This window comes from Kwoniella dejecticola, chromosome 4, assembly GCF_000512565.2.
Source record: "Kwoniella dejecticola CBS 10117 chromosome 4, complete sequence".
Classification (NCBI taxonomy): domain Eukaryota; kingdom Fungi; phylum Basidiomycota; class Tremellomycetes; order Tremellales; family Cryptococcaceae; genus Kwoniella; species Kwoniella dejecticola.
Genome location: NC_089304.1, coordinates 902077 through 924627, shown reverse-complemented (window position 1 = coordinate 924627; position 22551 = coordinate 902077). Strand labels below are relative to the sequence as shown.

General features: G+C 49.2%; 9 protein-coding genes across 9 annotated transcripts; 4 read left to right on the top strand and 5 right to left on the bottom strand.

Annotated features, from left to right (window-relative positions):
• Positions 1 to 29: 29 nt before the first annotated feature.
• On the top strand, positions 30 to 2462 carry I303_103614 (uncharacterized protein; the record flags this gene model as incomplete). Its single annotated transcript, XM_018406955.1, has 9 exons — positions 30 to 444; positions 546 to 623; positions 691 to 844; positions 919 to 1135; positions 1212 to 1291; positions 1394 to 1501; positions 1581 to 1751; positions 1866 to 1992; positions 2127 to 2462. The coding sequence occupies 9 exons, from the start codon at positions 30 to 32 to the stop codon at positions 2460 to 2462; spliced, it is 1686 nt and encodes a 561-aa protein (XP_018263763.1).
• A 465-nt stretch (positions 2463 to 2927) lies between these two features.
• I303_103613 (uncharacterized protein) lies at positions 2928 to 6578 on the bottom strand (the record flags this gene model as incomplete). Its single annotated transcript, XM_018406954.2, has 6 exons — positions 2928 to 3060; positions 3155 to 3461; positions 3546 to 3718; positions 3811 to 5351; positions 5420 to 6259; positions 6375 to 6578. 6 exons carry the CDS (start codon positions 6576 to 6578, stop codon positions 2928 to 2930), a joined length of 3198 nt encoding a protein of 1065 aa, XP_018263762.2.
• Positions 6579 to 7292: 714 nt separating this feature from the next.
• I303_103612 (uncharacterized protein) lies at positions 7293 to 8245 on the bottom strand (the record flags this gene model as incomplete). The annotated part of the gene is made up of 5 exons (XM_018406953.1): positions 7293 to 7318; positions 7480 to 7549; positions 7609 to 7667; positions 7788 to 8174; positions 8242 to 8245. The coding sequence occupies 5 exons, from the start codon at positions 8243 to 8245 to the stop codon at positions 7293 to 7295; spliced, it is 546 nt and encodes a 181-aa protein (XP_018263761.1).
• Positions 8246 to 8530: 285 nt separating this feature from the next.
• I303_103611 (uncharacterized protein) lies at positions 8531 to 9430 on the bottom strand (the record flags this gene model as incomplete). The annotated part of the gene is made up of 2 exons (XM_018406952.1): positions 8531 to 9032; positions 9084 to 9430. 2 exons carry the CDS (start codon positions 9428 to 9430, stop codon positions 8531 to 8533), a joined length of 849 nt encoding a protein of 282 aa, XP_018263760.1.
• A 755-nt stretch (positions 9431 to 10185) lies between these two features.
• Positions 10186 to 11325, bottom strand: I303_103610 (uncharacterized protein; the record flags this gene model as incomplete). Its single annotated transcript, XM_018406951.1, has 1 exon — positions 10186 to 11325. The coding sequence occupies one exon, from the start codon at positions 11323 to 11325 to the stop codon at positions 10186 to 10188; it is 1140 nt and encodes a 379-aa protein (XP_018263759.1).
• Positions 11326 to 12006: 681 nt separating this feature from the next.
• I303_103609 (uncharacterized protein) lies at positions 12007 to 14270 on the bottom strand (the record flags this gene model as incomplete). The annotated part of the gene is made up of 4 exons (XM_018406950.1): positions 12007 to 13845; positions 13910 to 13962; positions 14026 to 14099; positions 14170 to 14270. The coding sequence occupies 4 exons, from the start codon at positions 14268 to 14270 to the stop codon at positions 12007 to 12009; spliced, it is 2067 nt and encodes a 688-aa protein (XP_018263758.1).
• Positions 14271 to 15256: 986 nt separating this feature from the next.
• Positions 15257 to 17222, top strand: I303_103608 (uncharacterized protein; the record flags this gene model as incomplete). Its single annotated transcript, XM_018406949.1, has 4 exons — positions 15257 to 15775; positions 15868 to 16750; positions 16826 to 16944; positions 17004 to 17222. 4 exons carry the CDS (start codon positions 15257 to 15259, stop codon positions 17220 to 17222), a joined length of 1740 nt encoding a protein of 579 aa, XP_018263757.1.
• A 447-nt stretch (positions 17223 to 17669) lies between these two features.
• I303_103607 (uncharacterized protein) lies at positions 17670 to 18209 on the top strand (the record flags this gene model as incomplete). Its single annotated transcript, XM_018406948.1, has 1 exon — positions 17670 to 18209. The coding sequence occupies one exon, from the start codon at positions 17670 to 17672 to the stop codon at positions 18207 to 18209; it is 540 nt and encodes a 179-aa protein (XP_018263756.1).
• A 1971-nt stretch (positions 18210 to 20180) lies between these two features.
• I303_103606 (uncharacterized protein) lies at positions 20181 to 21678 on the top strand (the record flags this gene model as incomplete). The annotated part of the gene is made up of 2 exons (XM_018406947.1): positions 20181 to 21159; positions 21287 to 21678. 2 exons carry the CDS (start codon positions 20181 to 20183, stop codon positions 21676 to 21678), a joined length of 1371 nt encoding a protein of 456 aa, XP_018263755.1.
• Positions 21679 to 22551: the final 873 nt, after the last annotated feature.

Here is a 22551-nt window from a genome sequence, read left to right as displayed (position 1 = left end):
CACCAGAGAGTATGTCATCACAAGCATCGATGAGCTCGCCAACGCGATTGAGAGGACAAGCTCAGAACGAAGACGACGATGAACCGAACCAAGGCGAATCCTCTACTGCACCCTACAAGTATTTGCCCAAACATACCTTCGGATCCATTGAATATCCAGGTCCAATGACACATCCGGCTTCGATACTCAAAGTAGTACATCAGCAGGATATCAACGAATGCTTCAATGCGCCGACAACAAGCGGCGTGAGCAGTAGCAGGCCGATATTGGAGATGAGGTATAATGGCGTTGATGAGCCTGGTGGTCCTGTTCGAGGACATAGGATACCATCTCAGAAATTACTGCTGAAAATCACCAAGAGGCGGAAGAAAGGTATGCAGAGGGATGAAGGTGTCTTTACTAGCGAAGTAGTCGGATCAATCCCTCAAACAGTTAGATTCAGGTGTGAGTTTTATCGCCTTTCTGTTATTTTCCGTTCTCGCCCCTTGGGTTCTAGCGAAGCTCAACAGGAAGTATATGGCATCTGGCTGATTTTGAGAGCTTAGCCATCGCGGACCATCAGTGGACAAGTGACCCCGATGGCCCTACTGCGCAGCTGGTGAACTCACTCAAATCCTTAGACTGTACGTTCCGCCCATCCTGGTTCTTTGACAAGCGATGGACCGGTTTTGAGCTGATGTCATGTTGCAGATAACGCTATATTGGAATACAACTTCCCACCTCTCGACGAAGACTTTGTCGAACCTCACGAGAACCCATTCGATCCCAAGATCAAATACAGGTCGCGCCTGGATTTACAGCCTACCCCGTTGTTCTCCACTAAAAATCTGCCATACGTGTATAAGTGAGTCGTACTCGCTACTCGCTGCTCGGCTCTAAGAGATCAATAGCTGATACCGCATATGTATGATGACTTAGCTATAAAATGCCGAGCCAGGCGATATCCGAGCCCTTCTTTGACCGTCGTACGCAGACCTGGAAAAGGCGTTATGTCAATAAAGCCAGAGTCGCCGGCGTGGGACCTATCACCGTACCTCACAATCATAAACCTGGACAAGTACCCACCGAACCGACTGTGCAAGTCAAGAACAAGATCGGGGAATTGGATGCGAAACTGCTCAATAAGTTGAAATCTGTGAGTCAATAAAGTCCGCTACAAAATGACGAAACGATCGGATCGAACCTGACCTCCTGTTTTGGCATTTTCGCAGCTCTTCGAAGAAAGGCCTGTCTGGATGAGGTATTCGCTCTTTGCCAGATTCACATATGATGAGCGTAAAGAATTACAAAGGTGAGCTTAACAAAAAGCCTGAGCTTGCAAGCTAGGCGCATAGGCAAAGATACGTGATCAAGCATGTTGTGCTCATCAGATCAACCATTTGTGATTTGACAGGGTCAAAGCGTATATACCTACAGTGGCTTACATGATGGGCACTGGAGTATTCTGGAAATGCCTCATCAAATTCGGCTATGATCCATGTGCAGACAAGGAGTCGTACAAGTAAGTCCATTCCTCTCTATGTATCCAGCATACGTGCCCGTCCTTGGGATTTAGAAACATACTGACGTTTGAGGTTAAGGTATCAACGTATCTTCTTCTATCCCAACAAGAAAACAATCAAAACACCTATCAACGTCGACCCACTAGACTCCGAGGAAGAAGGAGAAGATGAGACCAGAGTCAAGGGCTGGTGGATCGAGAAGCAAGAACAGTTGGTCGAATTGAATCAAAGGCCGCCATTGGATAGCTTGTGAGTGGTGTGCATTCATCAGACTCCAACTCGTCTCAGAAACCATTTTAATCCTTGCGTCTGCGAGCGACCTCCTCCCGTGTTCAGGGACTGATCAACGTCGAATGTTCACAGGAAAGCGAATACCTTCGACGGCCAATACCTGTACAGAGAACGAGGCGATTATCAATTTGGCGATATCTCCGATCCATTAATATCTAAATACATCAACGATGTAGATAAATTCAGATCGAAATGTTCTGTACGTGTATCTCCTTTTTCCTCTATCTAAATGACCTCTCAAAACAGTTACTGCGCTCGTGCGTGTGAAGATGTGCTGATCCTGTTGTATATCCAAACCATCCATCTCGATGCCCTTTGCTCGATATTGAACAGTCCCAAACTGGCTGGTATCCTCCCTCACTCTTCAAACTCATCCGAAATTTACTACGAACCAAATACATGTATATCTGGGAGAACCACGTCCCTGCTCCCGATCGAATATGCAAAGCTTTGATCGATGAATACGAGAGTAAAGAGCACAATGATGCCGATGAGCCCGATGAGCCCGATGATGTCGATCAAGAAGAGAACGAGGAAGGGCGCGAGGTCGTTGATGAACATGCACAGGCAGATGAGGAAGAGCTCGTCAATGAGGAGGAGTTTTACAATGCAGCGGATCATCAAGGTGATGATGATGCTGAACATCTAGACGATGAGGAAATTCAGTGACATTGTACAGTACTGTATAGGAAGTTACAATCGTAAATGTATGTATATGAGTAAGAGTCGAGCATGAGTAAGAGGTGCACGCACTCATCAATCAGTCCATCCTGATTTTGCATGTCTTACGTACAATTTCATCAACATGAACATGGGACTATGCTGCATGTCATCATATCGTATCATATCATATCGTACAATGACAATGACAATCTCATTCAATCGTTCATCTATCCATGAGATCCGCTGAACACTCTTCACACGTACATAAAGATACACTCATGACCAGCCATCGTGCCAGTCTCATATGCCTACCTCCTTTTTCCTCAAATCTTCGCCGGTCGCTCTAAATGCTCCATGACTCGATATCGTTACCCGCTAGCCTTACAATCGGGTCTCTATCAGGCGTCCAACACTTATGCAGACACTTTCTCATACTACAGGACAACGTAACGAATCGAAATTAGCTCTTCGTCAAATCACAAATTCGACCAGCTGTTCTGCCGTTATAGCCAGCATAGCGTAGCATGCCTTAGGATCACTCACGAAACATAAATACGCTTTTTGACTTAAAACCTCTTCGATACTAGCCAATCTGATTGACGTACTATTTATTCCATCCCAAATAAGTTCATCAGCTCAAGATTATCGATATTCACAATGCACCACTTTTCGTTGCGTAAGCCTTAGAGTTCACTCACTCTGAGCAGAAACACCAAACTCTCCTATCCTCTTTCTTCTCCTTTTCCTTCGGTGGATCTCTTTCGATCCCACTCATGCCGCTCAATCCACTTTGTTGGGACCTTTGAGACTGTCCCGATCTAACACTGGCATTGGATCTATCGGTTTTTTGATCTTTAGGTTCAATTGTAGGTGTCTTATTCTCTTCATTGGCACTACTAGCATTGGCATCATTCGAGGGTTGTCCGCCGAACATCTTTTCAGGATCGACTAGACAATAAGCGATGTAATGTCCGCCTATCATCGTTCCCAAATGAACGACCAGAGCTAGACGGAAAAAACCCCGAAAAATTCAGCACAAATCCTTAGGAAGACTCAGACGCAGTAGTCAGCTGCGGTCCTTCAACCCACCATATAACCTATACATGACAGGTTCCAGATCAGGTCCTTGTTCAGGATTAGCCCATTCCATATAAGCTGCCTTTGGTCCGTTGGGCGTTTGGTGCAACTTGTAATCTTGTCTATTAGGAGCGAGGAAAGGTGCCAAATCCAAGCTCTCGGGGAAAGATACGAAGTCGTCGATCCTACGCGACATCACACAGGGTATCAGCAAATGAGTAGCGGCTTGTTCAATTTATGGTCGAGGAATAGGAAGGAAGGCGTGAGAATGACTCACTTTTTCAGATCGTAGAAGCTGGAGAAACTATAACTCTTAGCAGTCTGCTTGAACCTCTTGAAGTGGAACACCAGAATCTCGGGTTTCTTCGCTATCAAATATCGTTTGAATGCTCTTCCCATGACTACATGACTCGTGTTCTTGCTTTTCTTCTTGCTTTTACTCTTACTGTTGCTTGCACTCGCATGCCCGTCCTTATCTCTATTATGCTCATCCACCGAAGTCTCCGAGTCAGATAGACCATCTGATTCTTCTTCTTCCTCTTGAGCCTCGTCATCCTCAGCTAGATCATCGTTCGATACCGAGGTATTGCTCGTGACCCCGCTATCTTCAGTCAAGGCGGACTCGGATCCGTACGTGGAAGAAAGGTTTGTGGACGCCAATCGATCGCTGAGTTCTTCTTGCTGTTCATCGGCTTCTACGTGTCTCCTCAAGGGCGAGGGGGCTCTAGCGATGGACGATTTGGAGATGTTGGAATTTATAGATGTGTTCCTATGGGATCGGCCGAGTCTGCCGTCTGGAACAGCTGAAGCGTCGTAGTACGACGAGTTGTTCGATTTCTCCGAGGAGGGGGAACCCATGACTGAGATCTGAGGACCGGAAATCATCATTGGTGAAGTACCCGCTGAGCTGGTCGTAACATTTGATGAGACTGATCCTCTAGTCGATGTAAGAGGTAATCCAAACCCATCCTCAGCAGACGCAGCCGCCAATTGTTCCTCATCTTCTTCTTTTACCGTCGCTTCGTGCTTGGCATAGTATCCATGCTTGATTTTCCAGCATTTCTTGCAAGCGAATGCGTTCTCCCCTTCAAGCACCTCGACCGAGGTGAAAGCTCTCAGGGCGTCGACCAAGCCATACTCCGAAGAAGCATTTCCATTTCCGGAGCTATCGATTGGTTGGCCGGATTGCGCGGCACGTAGCTTGGCAATTGGGTCGTCAAGATCTATCGTACCTGGAGGAGGAGCGAGGATACGCGAGATATAGGCTGCTTGAGCCGGCGTAGGTCCAGGGCCATGCTGTGTCCTGTGATGCGATTTCCGATGATGTAAATCTTGCGAGTGTATCGACGGTGAAGCCGGAGTGGACGTCGGCGGAGTACGATCGTGGTCTCCCTCCCCTTCCATAATAGCTGAAGGAGCTATCACTGGGGAAGCAGCTTTCTTGTCTTTCTTCCTACCGAATGAGAAGCTGGGTTTGGCCTTGAGACCCGAGAAAGCTCTCGTGGAAGCGCTTCTGCCTAGTCCAGCGGAAGAATTCGTATGATTCGAATCGATCGTTATCCTGTCGTCCGAGTCCATACTCTTCCGACGATCTTTCTCCCTTGGACCTTCAGTCTCGGATAATTCACTCTCAGAGACGACTGAGTTAAACGAGCCAGATTGCTGTATGTCCGGCGATTGAGATGTCTTGTCCGAGTTGGATTTTCTCGGTCGGAATTTACGTGCCATCGCTCGTAGTCTGTCTCTTTTACGTGGTTTGGGGTCGTCCCCTTTCAATGAGAGCGAGATATCGAGGAACCCTTCGTACGTATGAGAGACCTGATAACCCATATCCTAGACGATCAGCAAGCGTCGCCGAGCGATGAAGAATGGATCGAAATACTGACAGCTTTGCACTTTTCGCATACTACCACACTAGCCAGAGATCCACCAAACAACACATCTACGAACGGTATCATCCTCTCATCTTGGGGTATGGTCCGGACCACTTCAGATCCGACGTCGGTTGGAGTATCAGACGGCGAGAAGATCTGTTCTTCGTTGAAGGCATGCCCAGTCATTCGCCCGTTGAGGTTGAGCGGTACACTGCTGGTCATAGGGTCGACATCCTTGTGTCCAGGCGACGGCGGCCTGGTATGAGCCGGAGAGGGCAGTGGGGAAGGCAGCGGACTGATGTGTTTCAGATCCATGAGATGTTGTTGAGTCAAGGCTGTTCCGACATGGTTCGTAGCCCCAGGTGTTGTGGTACCGGACCGGGTGGTATTATGCTTCGACCTCCTTCTCTTATATATCCCATGTTGATCTAAAGGTGGCAAGTTCGGTTGCAACTTCTTGATCACATCCTTCTCTTCCATCTCCATAGAGTCTAGTAAGTGTCTCAGAAGCTCGTGAGCATCTTGTTGCGAATAGTCATCGTATTGATCGTATTTCCTCGCTATCTCCCTTAATAGCGAATTTAATGACATGGACCGCTTCGAAGACGTTTCCCCTTGTCCATATGTTCCACCTCCAGCTTCTTTCATCCGCCATGCTCTGTGCAAGCTATTTGTGAACGCTCTTGTCACTGGTAATAGGTCATAAAGAGGCGGTTCGAGGATATCAGGTTGTAAGGATGGAACCAATCTTGGGGGAACGCTGGCGGAAGGCAAGGATGATTGAGGGTGTATCGATAAAGGGGATTGGGGTGAGTTCGCCAGAAGACTGGTCAAGGGAGCTGTTGCGCTCAGCTAATATCGGAGAGGCGACGTTGACATCATTAGCCAGATGTCACGGATGACGAACAGGACACAGAGTGATCAAGCGTATTCGCATCACGATTGAGGAATGTCTGTTTCAACTCACAGCTTGAAAAGTTGAATTGAGGAAACAAGTATTTGATTCATTATGTATACCGATCGGTTTCAGCTCCATCCCTGGCCCAGCTACTGAATGCTTCTGCTCTATCCGCGGTGAGGCCATAGTGGACGACGAAGAGGCTGCTGATACATCGCGGTCTGCCGGAGGGTTTGGCGCCGGATCTGATGTTTGGGGTGTTGAGACCGCCATCTTGATAACTTCCAAGGAAGCTCTTCTCTTTGCGATGCCGATGCCACAGAACCTCGGCTACACAATGCTCGAAAGAAGAAGCTGAAGAAGATCCAAGTGGTTCGTATTGATGGTAAGCATGTAAAGAGATTAGAATGGCGTATACCTGCTTGGCTTATACTTGACAGCTCGTATAGGTATACGGTTGGGGACGGCCAATTATTCCACGACCACTGTAGCGATATACCCTTGAAAATGTAGAGCGGCATAAGCGAATACCGTAATCACCATTACAAAATGACATGGCGCTCAGGGGTTTACGATTACAAACAGGGTAAGCATTTCTAATGACCGATTACAAAGCTTCGGCCCGAAGGCGATTGTGTGATTACAAAAGCGTTAACCTGGTTCCTTATATCTGACCCCGACTCTGTATACCGTTATCCTCATCCTGAACAAACGGAGTTAGCACTTTGCGGGCATAGAGGCATCCACAGCATCTCCGCTGTCACGAATATACTCAAATCATGAAGCTTTTGAGATTTTTTACGATGTTCATTGTGCATAATACATGGTCTCTGGATGGGATATAGGTATATACGTCGTTCTGCTTTTCGAAATCTCTGGTATACCTGTAAATCAAGTTACGGCGCGGGGATACGCAACTTCGGTGGAGTGGAATATTCGGGAAGCAACAAACCAGGAGGCCCCGGACAATCATGTATGCGGAGCCGCTTACTTGCTAGGTGGGGCTTCGTCGGCTGTAGCGTAGAGGCGGTGTCAGCTGAAAGAGGTCTCTCTACCTTGGATGCACTACACAGGAGGCGTGCATACAGTGCGGGCTTCGTGATGCACATATGAGCGATGTAGCGAAGTTCTACTCCGGTGCGAGGCATGGAAGTGCGAAGGAATTGATACTCACGGTTCAAGATACCCTTCTTCACCAACTCTTCAGGTTGAGGTCGTTGAGCAATCTCCCTATCAAGTTGATCCTGTACAAATCGGATCAGCTACAGGCGGGCACCTGATAACCTCTTCGCAGCTGACTCACCTTGTGCATGGCCTTTTCGAGGTCAGCTCGTTTGCCCGCAAGAGAGTCACCGGGAGCACCTATGCCGTAAACCCACATTAGCGTCTGTTCTGGGCGTGAAGTCGTGATGCCATCCCTTCTATGGTTGAAGGAAGGCAAGAATGGCCGATCTCGTCAGCTTGAGCGCATAGCCAACTCACCCTTTAAGATACCCTTATCCTGCAATTCAGCAGGAGTATGTCTACTCTCGAACAATTTCTCGAACTTGGCTTTCCCAACTTCATCCGTAGGACTTAGATCGCCTCTGTTGTCTACACCCTCGGTGGTTCCGGCAGGAGCGGGGATCACGCCTGGAGCGAGGGAATGAGCTTGAGCATGAGCCTGTCCGGCAAGGGATCCTGCAGTAGATACTGCTTGACCGCCAAGAGACTTGGCTTGAGCAGTCGCGTTGGCAGCTGCATCAGAGTTGGCAGCTTGAGTAGCGAGGTTGGTAGCTTGATTGGCGAGATTGGTGGCTGTGTTGATGGCTGTCGAAGCTACGCTAGTAGCGGCGGATTTAGCCTGGTTGAAAAGGTCGGTTGGGTTGGCTAATGATGCATGACACGGGTTTAGCTTTCCAGAGTTGAGCCTGGAACGGCAGATCGAAGGACTCACACATGCTGGAAAGTTGGCTGCTGGATAGATTGTTTATCGCGAGATTGCTGGCAGAGGTGAAGTTAAATGAACAACAATGAACAAGAACATTCATCAGGTGGACGAGAGTTGAATGGAGATCCTTTGACAACCGGGTCCGAGCAAGCGAAATGACGTAATGACGTCATTCTCTCGTTAAGAGTGGCGTTCGCTTAACCTTTCATTCAAACAGGCAACACGTTCGAATGCATATTATATCTTGGTCGCTCCGGAATACCCCCCTTCTACCTTATCATGTACCACTGCGACCTCACGGCCCAAAGCGTTCACCATATCCCCGGTCCCACAGGTACCTAGTAATGTTATCCTCGGCGGAGAACCCTGCTCTTGCATTCGTAAATCTGTCATACGTCCACAAGGATTGCTCATTGAGCGCATCTAGGCTTTTCTTGACCGCGTTCAATTCGATAACACTTCTCCTGTGCTGCGCATCCATCTTCTCGCAAGTGTCAAGCATTGAACCTAATTCTTGAGGACACTCGTATCCATTCAAAGTCGAAGACATGATATCGCGATACTCTTGAGTCTGCGTGTAGCCTTCCTGACTAAGAGCATCGTCTGCTAAGTCGAACCATCCGGTTTCATCTCTAATGCCCGCATCTCCACCATGACTGTAGAAGTACGCTTCAAGATCGTCCGTAGCTTGCCCCCTCGACTGCATACAGCTATCTAGAGTATTGGCGATTCTTTGGCATCGATCGAGCGCGAACACCGCTGTACTAGGCGCGGGCGCATCTTTATCTTCTTCTAGACTTTGCAATTGAGTTTCGAACTATTCTGCCTTCGACAACAAGTCATCACACGACGGGATAACGGCTGTACGTGTCTCCATCCCATGGCTTGTGGGATAGCCGGACGGAAGAGAGGTTGAGCTCGGAGGTGTGGAATCGGAATAGACAAATCTGGTGCTGTCCGCTAAGTTAATGCTGGATTCCGATGAATGACTAGCTTCGCTCGGAGGCGGATTTTCCGGCAGATAGGAGGAGCCGAAGGATCGTTGACTGCTATCTGGCCATGACGATGGATTGAAAATCGAATTGACGCCTGAGTATGGCGCGTAGCTGGATACCCTCTGCTTGGCCGCTTCGGTAGTCGAACGCTCGCAATTCCTGTCGGAGCTCCAAGTTTGGTCGGCAAGGGCAGTGGTCATCTTGGCTGTTGGTTGCTGTGACTGGGAATGGATGGCTTTGAAGAAGGAGCTTCTCTCTTTGAGTGGTCTAGTGCGTAGTTTGCAATACAATTTGGCGCGTTCGTAGAGGTATACGATAATCGAGATGACCTTTTGGCAATCATATGTACTGTAAGATCTGATTGCCCATGAGTCAAAACTTCGATGCGAGTTTCCATTCAGCTCTCGAACACAGACACCTGCGTAACAAGCGCTCAAAAGAGGGAAGGCATGGGACATGAAAAGATTGACGGACGTGGAAAATGCTGACTCCTTGCGCTCAACATGACTATCGTTCGATATCTCGCGCTCAACAAGGGAGCAACCTGTATGATTGGTGCGATACACAGTGTATAGAGGGAGAAAGCCACTCGTGCTTGAAATGTCCGCTGGTGAATGGATCAACAGCTGTCGCACACATCATAGAACTGCCTTCTCCTGTTATCACACGCTGCCGCATTGACTTTCTCACTGCAATGGCTGACAGCAGAGGGCGAGCTTAGGCAAGATGGGAAGAACAGCCCTGGAATTCTGCCTTCCTGCCGTCTTCATTCCTGACATCCATTGGAAGTCACTTGATCCGACGACCTGAACGGGAGACCAATGCAGTACAACGATAGCGCGTCTCTCTACGGAAAGTAGATACTGTACTGTAGAGAACTATACTGTGTTTTGGTGAAAAGTGATCCGGGATCTACTTACCCCATCTCACTTCTTCGTCTCTTCCCAACTCCGCCCTAACCCTCCGTTGAGGCCAGAGTCAGGGTCGTATTCCAGGATGAAGTGCAGAAACTGTCTAAAGCCTCTATCTCGCTGCGTCCCTCCTCACTGTCGCTCGAGCTTCTGCCTCGCGGCGTGCTTCCAGGGAGTTTTCCTTCCCATCGTCCAATCGACCCATCAAATGCGTTCTGAGACTGATCGCTTGATCCAGAGGCGGAAAACCACTTTCGGTACGTGTCCAACTCTCTCTCCGTGTATGTTAGCGACTCGCCCACCTCCATGATCTCCCGATCGGATCCCTCGCACCGAGATATCAGCTTTCCGACACTATATTCACATGATTCACTATTCCGATGAAACCATTCTTGGAATTTCTTATTGTTGACACTCCCTGGCCGCTGGATCGCATCACTGGCAATGTTGAACCACATCTCGGTCTGATACCGGGCGGGGAAGAAGCCAGAGGTAGATGTATCAGTAGATCCCTTGCCGGTTTGCCAACTCGAAATGGCGCTTGAAAGCTCCTCTTGCAGAGTACGTCTTCGCTGTGAGATGTTTGCCAGACTTTGCATTTCCGCATTACTATACTCGGGGGTCCGAACGATAGGTGGACATGTACTTGAATCGCTCAAGCTCGCATCGATCATGTCTCTGAGCTCCGCATTGGCGCTGACAGCTCGGTTATAAATATCTTGGCATTCTGCCTCAGTCGTGAATGGGCCCGAGGGGAAAGGCGTTCCGAGTATGCTGTATATCGGATCTGGCCAAGCATCTGCGTCTTCGCTGTATCCATCTTCGGGTAGTAACACACTCAGTGACGGCTGCGGGGACCAAGGAGACTCTCCGATAGATAAGGGAGAAGGGGACGGTTCGAGAAGATAGGTCAAGTCAAAATGCGCCAGACTGCTGTCCTCTGAATTTTCGTTTTCATTTTCGTTTTCGTTGTTCCCCGAAAGATCCTCAAGCCTATGCGTTAATTTTGTGGTGAATGCGGCTTTTACTATATCGGAAAATTGGCGATGCTGTTGCTCTGTACCGCTCCCGTACGTGGACGCGGCGATATCGGTACCACAACCTCTTTCTGCAGCCTCTTCGGCATCTTTGGCTAGTAACGCCTTATAGCGTTGCGTTGCTGTCGCCACACCAGCGCCGGACATCGGCAAAATATCAGTTCAACCGTTCTTTGTTCTTTGATGGTATCTGAATGCACTGTGTGCATTATCACTCACGACCGTACGAATTCATTTCTACGCGAACAACAGCAACAACAGTCTGTATGTGTGCAGAGGTATGCAAAGAAAGAACAATTGAGAGAAGGCGGCATAGAACGCTACCAACTGATCTTACATATAGAAGGATCAATTGCAGGCGATATAGAGTACCGCGCGCCGTCTACATTCCACCTTTGTGTCGTCTAACAACGGCATACCTAGGGACGAAAGGAGCATGCTTCCAAAACATTGTCGGAACACGCTTTGGACTGTCGCCGAAGAGATAACAGCAGAAAGAGTAAAAGGTAGAACGGAGCTAGGATGTCGGGGCCATCTTTGGCCATGCGAGTGTCAGGGCAGTGGACCACGTCCAAAATCGGTCCGACGCATGGCGATGCTTCGCGGTGACAAACGCTGAGATCACACTCGAGATTTTAATTACCAAGCCAGGGAACAGGCTGAATATCGGCATCGAATACGAGGCGAAACCTACAGCTTGCATTGGAATAAGGAGTATATACAACAAACAACATTGCAAGAAGGGCTCTGCAGAAAGTCGGAAATGCAAAATGCAAGCAATGGTTGGAAGCAAAAGCAGAAAACAGAGATTAAGGGGAGTAAGAGAAATCATATCACGTCATTATCGTCAGCTATCGATCTTTTGCGACTTCGTTCTTTGGATATCTTCTTTTCCGGTGATTTACTTCTAGCTCTACTTCCACTTCTATTTGAGTCTATGCCAACTATGCCTAGTCCATTGTGACTGAGGTTGTGATTATTATTGTTGTAATTATTGATGTCAGCAGGTGGTAAAAGCGGCGTTGTTTCGTTTTCGTTATCATGCTGGGGATTAGACAAATATTGTGATTGGGATTGCGATCTTGATACAGATTGGGAATGCTGGGTATACGAATGCGACCTGACGTGCGCAGAATGAGGACGACCATCTTCAATGTGTTTTATTCTCTTCTTACTGAAATATCCTCTTCGTCTCGAATTTCGATCTAGCGTTGTCGACTGAATAGGCAAAGGCGGGGAAGATCCATATATGACCGACTGGATCATGATTGTCATATCGAATAGCAGAGTTCCACCTGACCCGAGGAGGTAAGGCAGGGCTTCCAAGAGATAATGATTGGCTTCATTCGGATCCCCATTTCCTGCTGGGTTCAGTAAGATTGAGGCGACGTAAGTGACGTTCCCCATGAATGCCATGGCGAATAGTAAGATTGATAACCCCTCTACCGATTTGCGTTGAAAATTCTTCCAGATTTGGGGTAATCTTGATGCGAGGTATAAGTTGGTACATGCCCAGGCTGATATTCTGCCGATGATACGTTGGAGAGATGGTGGCTCCTCGGGTGCATGGGGCGGTGGTGATGGGCCATCTGGATGGTCTGTCGATACATAGGTAATGTGTGATGGAATATTCGGTATCTCTTGGTAGAATTCGCTTTTCGGCTGGGTGGTATGACGTTGAGAGATTGCCGATTTATCCCAATCAGGTTGCAGACCATCCAAGTCGCCTAAGACTTTGCCTGTATTCTGTATCGCCCCTTGCCTTGCCATCTTATTTCCACCCAATCCTCCCCAGCCGACCAACAGTCCCAAGCTCATGAAAGCCACACCAGCAGCTCGTCTTCCGCCTCGTCCGCCCGACCCTCGAACCAGACTCAGACTCCTACTTTGATTCCGTTTAGCTTCTCTCATTTGCGTTTCGCTCTGATTATTGCTTCCTCCTAACACGAGTCCCAGTGTACCTGTAGTGGGTAGTCCTTCTAAAGTATCATTCTCGTCATGATTACTGCTCGATAGTGGCGTGACAGCGTGCATTGGACTACGAGTGTTTGTCCTCGTCATCGATCTCCCTCGATTATCGCCCAGTAATGTGCCGGTTGACTGAGTCATCCTACTTCTGTTCGCACTTCTAGGGCTGTTACCCGCCGTCGACGTAGACATCTCAGAGTGAAAGCTATCTGTCATATCTCCATCTCCATTCTCTTCCGCCAGAGTATTCGACGCTGAGAGCTGCCTCGAAAGCCTCCTTCTCTTCGATCTACTTCTCCGATTGCTCGCCCTCTCGGCTGCTCGAGCTACGTCTAAAGCAGCTTCGTATATAGCTGCGTAAGAGCCATCAGCAGGTGAAGATGAGGTCACAGCGATATCTGGCGGTAGGTGGTGGACATTTGAGCCACTATGGTACTGGCTCCTCTTCGTACGCGGTCGAGCGGTGTTTGGCGCAGATGTAGTAACAAAGTTTCCAGATGATGAGCGCGTCCGACCAGGAGGAGCCGTTGCGGGAGGAAGAATCAGAGACTGGTGGGGCGAAGAGATCAAGCTGTTGTAGGTAACGTATCTAGGTGTCTGTGCTGCAGAAGGGAGTCGAGCAGGAGCAGATGGTTTGTAGTGGATATATTGACCAACCAGTGCCAAATCTATTGTGCAGAAGTAAATCGCTAGGTAGGTCTTTGACCAGATGTCAAAACGTCAGCTGACCAACGCAGCAATTCAAGCTGTCTGTCGTGCTCACTTGAAAGGGCAACTGATCCGTCAGCAGGCAGCCTAGAAGATTTGTTATGTCTCCTGTAGAATGGAATACTCTTGTTCAGCTTGGTCTCAGCTGCAGCGGAGTGCAGATCGACATACCGAATAGCCAGCTGCACAGAAAAGGTAGAGCCAATCCTTCACATGACTTCAGCGATGCGTTCTTGATCACTTGTCTGAAAGAGCGAGTACAAACGCGATTAGCGGTTCACAGTACATGCCCAAAGACAGCAAATGCCGACTCACGGTAATTGGGCGCATAGCCAACAACCTATACTCATATATCCCAGCACATTCGCTATCATCACCCTCGACGGATAATCCAGCAGAGCGTACATAGCTGCCATCGCGTCTGGCGATGAAGGCAGGGTGTTGATGCTGGAAATGGTCAGGAGACGTGATGTCGGCAATTCCACAAAGGTGATTTAAGGATACATTTGGCAAAGTTTACGCTGAAAACGCCGAGAGCTGGGTCGATTCGCGGATGAACCTGTTTGCTGGGTCCACCAGATCATGTGTTGGTGTGCTGGCGGCCTCAGAACGTGTTCAACTGTCTATGGTGATGTGTTGGTCTTGCTATTGAATGAGATAAGGAATAAGCTTTTTGATGGGAACCCCACTCTTCGCCCACCCTCTCATACAACAAAACCAACTAAACTCGCCAATCTTAGGAGCTGCTCAATTTGATTCCGCTGACCATTCATTGGCGTTGCGTTGACTCACACGACCACGAACGACAGACATCCCAATGTATTGCAGACTGCGACATACCTCGGAGAGCGCGGGCCGGGGGTCCCCAATATATCTCGGTTGATGCATACTGCGTTGGACCTCACGAATAAGCACCGATCACAGCGAGCGGTGCCGGCGAGATTGCGCCCTGTCGGCTTTACCGCCCTGAAAAGAAGCTGATGGCGCACATCCTACCAGTTAAAAGTTTAGTGCTATGTCGCTGGAGCTTCCGATCTGTTATCAACGCAGGCACTCTGCGTACCGAATTGTCCCAGCCACGACTGACCTGTCGCTGTTGCTTGAGATGTCGATAAGAACGGACCATGATATCCAGCGGACCTGCACAGACGTCAAAGCGGCTTTGACCGAAGAATACCGGATTTCGGTAGGAACTGTTATCATCGCTTGCGCTGCTCGACCTTGCTTTTGTCTGCTTCTACTTCGCTGAAGAAGACACCCCTGCTCAGAACATCATTCTCGATTTCGACACAATTGCACAGGACAAAGACATCATATTTGGGCATTGTTTGACGCGTTCAAAAGGCCTGATCGTCCGTTGGTCCATCAGCGACCCATCGATGTTACCGAACATTCTCTCGATATGACCACCACTCAATCGCCCGATAATGGCCGGCCAGCTAGCGAGACCACCGGTCTGATCAGTGGTAAAAGCGGAAAGAAGCACCACAACTTAGCAGGCTTATCGGCTCTACGATTCCGCCTGATCTGCGCCTCAGTATGGTGCGGCTCGTTCTTAGTAGCTTTCGATTCGACCTTGGTATCAACCTTACTATCAGATATCGGATCGGAATTCAACTCCTCGACCCAGATATCGTGGCTCGGCACATCTTACTTACTATCGGTCTGCTGCTTCACACCCATATATGGTAGACTATCGGATCTCATAGGAAGACGAAACGCCCATTTAACAGGGATGTTCTTCTTCACCCTTGGAACCTTCTTATGCGGCTTCGCACCTTCCATATGGGCGCTGATAGCTGCACGCGCAATCGCTGGTATCGGTGGAGGAGGTGTGCAAAGTGTCAGTGTAATTATCATGACGGACTTGGTAGATCTGAGGCATCGAGGGATATATCAGGGTTACGTGAATATCCTATTTGTGAGTTATTTATCTGCTGCGTTGTCTATCGTTATAGCATGCATGAATTGCACCTCCCCTGCGGTACCTTGTTGATGTGACCTTCTGTACAGGGCTCTGGCGCAGCTCTAGGTGGTCCGGTCGGAGGATGGATCTCCGATCATTTTGGCTGGAGAGTAGCTTTCAACGCTCAAGTTCCATTACTTCTGGTCACCGCAGCCTGTATATATTCATTCGTCAACATACCGCAGCGATTGACTGGTCAGACTCCGACTCAGGCTACTGCGAATGACTCGGACAACTCCGTGGAATGCCCTGCTAAAAAGGCTCAAACACCCAGCTGGAAGAGGCAATTAGGTCGAATCGACTGGCTGGGATCCCTATTCTTAGCATTAGGTGTCGGCGCCCTACTTCTTTCCATGTCAATCAAGACATCAACCACGAAAACAGATGGGACAGACTACAAATTCTCCGACCCACTTATCTGGGGCTTGCTCGTTGCCTCCGCCGCCATTTTGGCGCTATTCGTGATCGTGGAGAAATACTATTCGAGGGAACCGATCTTACCACTGAAACTCTTGACTCGACGAACACCACTAGCGGTAGCGATCTCATCCTTCACCATGGTATTAGGTCAATACTCAATCCTGTACAACATACCCCTGTTCTTCACGATCGTACAATCTAGAAGCTCTTCTTCTGCCGGTGCTCACCTGTTACCCAATTCAATCTTGATAGGTGTCGGATCGTTGTTTGCTGGATGGAGAATGCGTCACACCGGGAAATACTGGCTACTCTCCGTTAGTTGTTCAGGTCTGATGGTGCTCAGCTCCATCGGGATGTTATTCTGGAAACAAGGATCTCCCGATTGGTTGACTTGGACGGCACAAGCTCCAGGAGGATTCGGGTATGCTGGTGTGTTGACTACTTCGCTGGTGGCTCTGATGACCCACATTACGAGGAGAGATCGAAGCGAGACTGCTGTAGCCACCAGTAGTGAGTGTCAAATCGAGCCCCAGTTCATTGATCTATCCTTTCGCGCGGTGACTGACTTGCGATCCACTTGAACAGTGTCATATCTCTTCCGGACAGTCGGTCAAGTTCTAGGAGTAGCTATCAGCGCCGCTATAGTGCAGCATGTAGTACAGCAAGACCTGGAGAGGAATATCATCGGTCCTGGAGCCGCAAAGGTGAGTTGAGAACCTCGGAAATGTAGCAGGGCGAAGTTAAATGTACATTTGGCCGCCAGGTGATCTACCAAATCCGACATTCTACTTCTTCGATCCCACACCTGCCTCAAGATTACAGACACGCGGCCATCAGAGCTTACGAGCATGCGTTACATCTCGTCTTCATCTTCAACTTGATTGTCAGTATTTTGACTGTCCTGTCTTTAGCTCTGGTGGAGGAAGAAGAGATGGTGGCTCCTGCACCTCAGATCGAGGAGCAAGAGGAAGACCAAGCTTGATCAACTGAGTCATTGTCCGCCAGTCAATTATAGTGGAAGAATCCTTTTTGTTCTTCTGCTTCTTTGTCATACGGTACGCGACGTGCGGACCACACGTAGGATCTCGCGAAATATAGACTAAATAGATGAGCGAAATGTAATATGATATGGGCGTGCGATTGACGGGCGAATGCTTCCTCGAGTGGTCAAGCGCGAGAAGCTCTGTCGAGCGTCTCTTCCGAAGAGAACCTCAAGAAGGATCTAAAAGCTCCCTTGATCAGTAAGAAGACGATATAGTCAGAACCCAGCTCTGCCCGGACGGTTCGCCGACTCCACGTCAGGGGTCTATGACCTTCCACCGCTTACAAGTTTAGAGTCAATTCTCACAGCCTTCTCAAACATCAGAATGCATCCCTAGCGTGTCACTACAAACACAAAACCAGACCCAGATCAAGTCTGTCAAGTACAATGATCGGCCCCAGCATCGCTTCTTACCCAGACACACCCCCTTCCCACATCGCAGACCGCTTCCAAGAGCTGTCTGCCCGATCAAGGATTCTCGAGGATATACCGTTGCGTATAGGGTTGGACGAGACCGTCACCAGTCGATCTGATCTGAGCTTTCGAGAGGCAGTGTCGTCCAAGATCGACCGCCTTGAGAACGAATTACTAGAAATCCGTGAAGAATGCCTACGGAGATCGGCGGACATAATGGGGGAAATCTCCAAAGACGACTTCAAGGATTGTCTAGCGGAAAGCACCTGGGCGAACAGATATCTGTTGACATTGCTCAATACAACTATAGAAGATACCGCGTCAAGTCAGGAAAGGATCGACTGCCTCGGTCGTGCGGTCAGCAGGCTCGTCGATAGTAGTGAATCAGGACGGGACGTTCGAAGATATCATTCTAGAATCATCGAGCCGTTTTTGAGACGACGATGCGAGAGCTATGACGAGCTTGAGAGCGAGGTTTGTAAGCTCGAAGATTGGCTGAGCGACTGGAACTGAGCTGGAGATATTGATTACACAGGAATTCCTTCTATTGTAGCGTCTCCTGGATCATGCCAGGTTTATGGATGCTGTGGTGGATACAGTAAGGGGAGATTAGAATGTGAATGGCCTGATCGTTCTCATGGACATTGTGGCACTCCTCCTCAGGTTGATGATGCATCATAACGGCGCACAAAGCGCAATGCTCATATATTTCTCAATATTACAAGAGAGTTTTATCAGGTCTATTGGTTTTGATATCCCTCGAAGGCGGTCAATAAACAGACCCGAAGAAGAGGTGCAAGCTGCAGTGGGCACAACCGACGGGTCTAGCAAGTCATCAGCAGCCGCTGCTTGAGCGCAGAGCAGACGATAAAACCCGGGCGTATTGGGCCAGCGCGCAAGAGCAGACACCACATGTGCACCGCCACGAAGATCCATTGTCTGCTTTGCTTTCATTGCTCGAAGGCACCTGGCGCCATACATGTCGAGCAGAAAAAAGGAGAGACCCGATCGCGACCCGCGGTCGGTCTTGCATTCTCTACGACCCGATTGCTTTAAATGTCGTATAGCAGGCCGGTGGGGACGATATATGATGTACACTCATTAGTCACGCCACTAAGGCCCCTAATTTTCTCATACTACTTACTGCATTCCCAATCACCCAAACGCAACCCCCATTCGCCAGCCCACCAATCACCATTCACCCATTTACATATACAAGACGCGTACAACTAGCGACACGTCATACGACAATGTCCACCTCAACTGTTGGAGACTCGACGACTGCGTTCAATGATACAAATGATGGATGTTTCTTCCATGACATGGCTAGAAGGTGTCATAGGTACCTGACTGACAATCCAACCAGCGACGCGGCAGCTGGAGTACGAGAGCTCAAGACCAACTCCGAGGCATGGAGCGTTAACAATTCCGGTTATGTTACGTGGTGGGAAAGAGCTGGCCTGACCTCCGCAGATGCCGGGGTGCAAGATCTCATCTAAACATGCCCAATCAACTCCGCTCTGAGCCTGACCGGCAACATGCGGTCGATCTCGACCAGAAATTAACTGAGGTTGCTGGCAACATCCCCGATTACTCAGATCACGAAGAAGCCTTTGTTAATGTCTTATCACACCTGCACAGACGTGTCACAGCTTACGATCAGCTGACCGACAGCCTGATCCGTCTTGGCATCCCGCAGCTAGCTGAGTTCGACGAAGGGAATTAGAAGCCGTTCATCGACGATGAGGATGGAGAGACGTTGTCCAACTGTTTTAGCGGCCTCGTCCCTCTGGAACTCTGAAGAAAGACACGGTGACCGTGGCCGGGAATAGCATGTTATTGCATGCTTCATGAAGGAACCCCGGAATCGTTATTGACATATGCATACCTATGATTTCGCATGCTAACGCATGAATCAAAGCGTGTCGAGCGGACAGCGCTTCCGATACAGGTCTGTAACGGCCGGATATTGTTGGACTCGGTCTCCGCCACACATAAGCACCCTTGAGGCATCTTCACTCTGCATGAGAGCACCCGCTGATGCGATCCTTTCTTCTTATTCGCCTCCGAGCGTAGCTTTTGAGACATGAAAGGAGACAGATTGCCGTCATCCACCCTGATTCAAAATGCGACAAAAGAGACGTCTTACGTGCGCCACAGCGATTGAGATTGCCACGAGAATCGTACTGTGTCCCCGCGGAGAATACTGTACTAATGCTCTCTTGCTTCTCCTATCAAAGGATTCAACAGCGAGTATGAGGGGTCGCTTGCAAAAGATTGCAGGGGTGGCACAGTCACCTAGAGACATACTGGCCTTTGGGGCAGAATGAACGGCCGACGGCACCTACGCAGTATGATATCCTTCCGACCGCCGAGAGCATACAAGAAAACGTCGCCATCTACAAATCTCGCCTCTTCTCCCGTTTTCAGCTTGAACCACGTCCTACACTTTTCCGCCATTGGACAATATCGTTGCGCCTCACGATGGCAGAGGAGAATTGGCGTATCAGCATCAACATATCAGGGTCTTGGAGTCTCACGGACAGGACCGCGTCGTCAAGACTTCTGCTTGACCGAGGCGATGCGATCATTCGATTACTAAGCGCTGATACACAAATCAGTGAGGCCGCCGAGCGCGATTGCGAATTCTTGCGGCACAACGGGACTACCACACCCAGCAAATTCAAGATGAAGCGAGTTCGAACAAGATACGGAACTCGGGATTACTTTGACCGCATCGTCAAGCAAATAACACAAGACGTGAAAAGCTTGACAGCCTTCGACGATGTGCAGCAAGATTCCGACGGTCACTTGAAGATCGGCGGTGTTTTTGCAGACTTTTCCAGTGGACAGGGTATCGAGAAATCCATCGGTGATGGTCTAGCGGACACTGATGTTGCTGATGAGGAGAAGGTGCTGATCAAAGGAGCGATCCGAGAGTTGATTGCCACCGACCGCAGTACGCCACTACAAAGAATGGATTTCGCCCGAGCCAGACAGATGATCGAGTCCAATATCAACCCAAAGCAGAGCTCAGTAAATAGCAGATTGTCTGCTCTGTCCGATGCGTTAGCAAAAAGCGATTGGGTGCTGAAGAAGTATTCTTCTGCGTCCAAGGATATAGGCCGACTACGGGGATACCTGGAATCGCACAGTATACCCAATCAAGCGCTGATGGAAGAAGGGACTGAATACAAGTTCAGATGTGCTGACAAGCTGGACGACTTTTATCATGGAGAGCTGCCCTCGAGTGTGGCGAATAAGGATAAAAACGTTATGGGCGTCGAGTATGCGGCGAGCAACATTTCGAGCCTGACGGGCATCATGCGCGATGTCATCGCTGCTGCCAGAGCAGAAGAATTCAATTGTGAAGGCGCACAGTGCTTGTCGGGCACCGACACAAACGTGCGGCTGTCCGTTCAAGCCTTCTGGACTATGAGAAGTATAGGATTAATTCCGAAGAGTGAGTCTGCTTTTTCTGAGCATTTTTCAGGTACAGTCTCTGGACTTTTGGGACATTGGCGCAGATGAATCGCGAACGGTAACTGCGCGGCTGAGCTAAGGTCAATGAATCGTGCTTCCGTCCACAGGTTATATACCGACTATCGAACAATTGACCGAGCTCAGCACCCACGACTTAGTCTGTCTTGACCCTGGGGATCGAGAGGCTGCGGACTGGCGGACTCAGAGGAGACAAGGCTGGAATACTTTCTTGAAGCGGACCGAGATGACTCCTACCGAATTTGCTCGATACTATATATCGACAGGTCAAGAAGTCTTGTATAATGTCACGACACCAGGAGACGATCAGTATGTGGCAGAACATACTGCGCTCACCCAGATCGTTGAGAAAGCAGGAGTGTTCGATGATCTGGGTAGATGGCAAGGCGGCGATAAGCCGGGTACAGCTATAGAAAGGATTTTCGAAGAGAGTGTCTTCGAAGATGGCCTGCACTCGACCGCATACAAGGCTATAGTTTAAATGAGTCAAAGCCATAGTTTGCAATCTTGGGCAATCCATCTATTAGGCAGGTAAGATGGCGATGAATGAAGGTAGCTTATCTGACTGTCTTCGGCAGATTTGCATGAGCGCCCCCTCGCACGGAAAACGCCATAGGAAGGCAGATACGGCCTGAAAGAGCTGTCTCATCAAGGCACATTGATCGAAAGTACGTATGTGCCTGCTCCCGCACCAAAGATACGCACAAGCACGTTCGGATCAAGATGGAGCATTCGATGCCGGTCTTCGTCTTCTCCCTTTGTCGCCCTTATCAGTCTGAACAATCCGTCCAGCTCGGAACATCACTGTAATTCTCGTGATCCGGAGCGAGGCGGGAAAGCAATCTCTTGCCTTGTTGACGTGTCACTCGAACGCAAGTACATAACGCAAGAACGGTGGAGCCGTGATGCCTTGAGCCGAAAAAGCCGGGCCATCAATGTTGTGCGACGGTTCCGTTGAGGTGCAAGTTAGAAAAGGCATTGAGACGAATACTCGCCTTCTGGCCCCGCTGTCGGTATTGGAGCCAGAAGACAATCCCTTAACATCGCAATTCCAGCAGCCCGACATTGAGTGCTTAGCGGGACTGCCGCTGCTGTTTTCACAATTTCGAGTGGCAAAGCTCCGGCGTAATCAAAGGGAATTGGAGGAAGGCAGGCAGACATTGTCTAGATGATATTGGTAAGCTGATCGAAGGCATGTCATGCTGAATGGAGCCGTGGACCGAGAAAGCGAATCAAAGTAAGATCCGATTTTGGGGAGAAAGGATTGTCCCGACAGATAACGTGCTCCACCCCCCTGGTCGAGCTCGCCAGGTGCGCGAAAAGGCATAAATTGCGCTGTCATGCAGTTTCAAAT